The sequence below is a fragment of the Myotis brandtii genome, unplaced genomic scaffold (assembly GCF_000412655.1).
Source record: "Myotis brandtii unplaced genomic scaffold, ASM41265v1 scaffold208, whole genome shotgun sequence".
Taxonomy (NCBI): Eukaryota; Metazoa; Chordata; class Mammalia; order Chiroptera; family Vespertilionidae; genus Myotis; species Myotis brandtii.
This window is the reverse complement of record NW_005357764.1, coordinates 5,145,682-5,148,090: the sequence shown is the minus strand read 5'-3', so window position 1 is coordinate 5,148,090 and position 2,409 is coordinate 5,145,682. Positions and strand designations below refer to the sequence as shown.

Genomic DNA, 2,409 nt, shown 5'->3' with positions numbered 1-2,409 from the left:
CTGGCCGGCAAGGCCGCCGTCTTGGCCCAGCAGCGCAGCTTGGACGAGCGGGTCCGGCTCCTTCAGGACCAACTGGAGGCCGTCAGGAGCGGCCTAGGCCACCAACCCCCGTCTCCCAGGCTGGCCTCTTCCCCCCGGGCCAGTCCTCCGGATGAACCGCCCTTCTCCCCTCTGCTTATTTAGTTGTCAGCGGGGCGGTGGGGAGCTTGGCCCCTGCCTTTCACTCACGAGGCCGGGGGTGACGCTGGTTTATTCGGTGCTTTTCCCGTGGGGTGGGGATGACCCAGCCAGGCCCTCCCAGGATACTTCAGAGAATTGTCATGTGGCCTCACCCAAGCCGTGTGATTATGTGGTAATTAACTTACGGATTTTACAAACTGCAGTATTCCCCTTTTCTGTGATGAGAGATGGGCTTGGTCAGGGTTGGGTGGAGGGCGAGGAGACAAGTCAGAGTCTCAACTTAAGACGCAAAACAGCCTTTTTCTCCTCTCAATAAAAATGGATGTGAGAAGTGTGACGCCACCTGAGCATGGTTTGGGGGAAGGGTCTTATTTACTGATTACAGACAGCCCCTTACCTGACTAGAGCAGAAGAGGGAATTGTTGGAGGATATCAGGGAGGTCTGAGAATCAGGAAGACGAGAACCAGGTTTGAAAACAGGAGGGACCAGTAAACCCTGACTGTTCTGGTAACGGTATCACTACCAAAGCCGAGGCCTGACTGCCTGAGTCAGGTCTCCTTTGCTGGTTTTACCCAAGCCCCCAACCTCAGTCGTGGAAATGGGGTACTGCCTCCCTTTAAGACCCCATGGATATGGATAAAGTCCCCCATGTTTTCCAATGTTTTGCTGCCTAAGAACGCTGACGAATGCCCAATACACTTGGAAGTTTGGGGACATTCATTCCAAGAGCTTTCTTCCTCTTCCAATTATGTTATCAACATTGACTTTATCCCACTCTCCTATGGAGACTCCCCTGGGTCAGCCAGGCTTGAGGAGGCAGCTGGGGGTGGGAGCCGAAGGTGAGGCATGGGGAGACCTGGAGACCTACCTGTGAGGGCAGAGGCCCTGGGGAGGCAGCTCGTCTGTGTGCTAGAGACTCGGGCTTGGGGGTGGGCTGGGGTTGGAGGGGCTGAAACAGGACAGGCACTCTCCTCCATTTGTGCATCGGCCCAGTGTACCCAGAATCGGTGTTAGGTTCTCAAATACACCTGTGAAAGTCTGCTTCAGCCTTTGTAGCTGCAAACACCAGGGAGATTCAGAGCATGGCTCATGCAAACTCAGTGTATTTTTGGAAGCTGGGCACATTAGAAAGCATGTGTATTTAAAGCCACGGATCCCAAAGTGAGAAATCGCTGCTGCTGGGCTTGTTTTCTGATGCCTATTGTCACGAAGTGCAACTGGGTGGGAATTTTAAATGGTGGCATTCATAGCAGAAGCGTTAGTGACAACAGTGGCGCTATTGAGCACAGAACAAAGCTCACATTGTGCCTTTTTATAAAAAACATATGGGGCTCCTGCAGAGGCAGTTGCGGGTTCTAACATTATGCTTTGAACACTGCGGAGCCCCGGCTCAGCCTAGCAGGGCAGCTGGCTTCTAGACGCGTTCTGGATGGGATCTACTTATTTCTGTCTTTTGCCCTGTACAGGTCCCATTGCACTATCCCATTGTGGCAGTCTTAGAAACACACTTAAAGGGTCCGTTAGACCAGTGGAAATTGTGTATTTCAGAGAAAGCACTCCCAGGCGGGAATGGCCGGAACGGGCCTGGGGAGCAGCGTCTGCCATTGTCCAGTTAAATTGCACTTTGGTTCTGTGTTTCGGTTCCCCATGGGGAAGTACAAGGCTTCTCTGTTTTTCCCTACAGATCGGGGGAGCCACCAAAGAAGGTGGACACCAACAGCGCCCGTCCTTTCATGTTGTCCCGGTCTCCCTCCTGCCCCAGTTATTCTCCCGCCCACACCGTTATTCTTTCAGAGAGCAAGAATGAGCTCACCATGGTGTGCGCTGTTGGTACCACAAACCCAGCCTTGAAGCACCAGGAGCCGGGTGACTTTCACCTCCAGGACGCTGCCAGCAGAGGGCACTGTTCTCCTTACAATGGAAGCTGCTACCCTCACTGGACCACCTGCAGCCTCCCAGCTCCCAGGCCCTCTGGGCCAGCCGCGGGGAGCAGCGTCCCTGCTGGGCCAGAGGCTGGGGTTAGGCTATTTTGCTTCTGTCGGAAAGCAATTCTGGCCAGGCAGCCCTTGGGAAGGCCGTCTCGCTTTCCTTAGTTGTTGGTTAATGAGAAGTGAAGAGGAGGGAAGCCGGGGGTGTTGATCTCGAGTATCAGTATAAAAAAGTCCCCCAGGGTGGAACAGGGTCTCTTAGGTCTGTGAGGGCTTCTGGTCCCACCCCTTGACGTTGCC

At 54.1% G+C, this 2,409-nt stretch overlaps 1 protein-coding gene across 1 annotated transcript in view; it reads left to right on the top strand.

Annotated features, from left to right (window-relative positions):
* Positions 1–2,067, top strand: part of SHROOM1 (shroom family member 1) — a 4,529-nt gene extending 2,462 nt beyond the window's left edge. The window contains exon 7 of the mRNA XM_005865623.2: positions 1,866–2,067. Coding sequence (XP_005865685.2) covers positions 1,866–1,988 — 123 coding nt within the window. The 3' untranslated portion in view covers positions 1,989–2,067. The remainder of the gene's footprint in view (positions 1–1,865) is intronic.
* Positions 2,068–2,409: the final 342 nt, after the last annotated feature.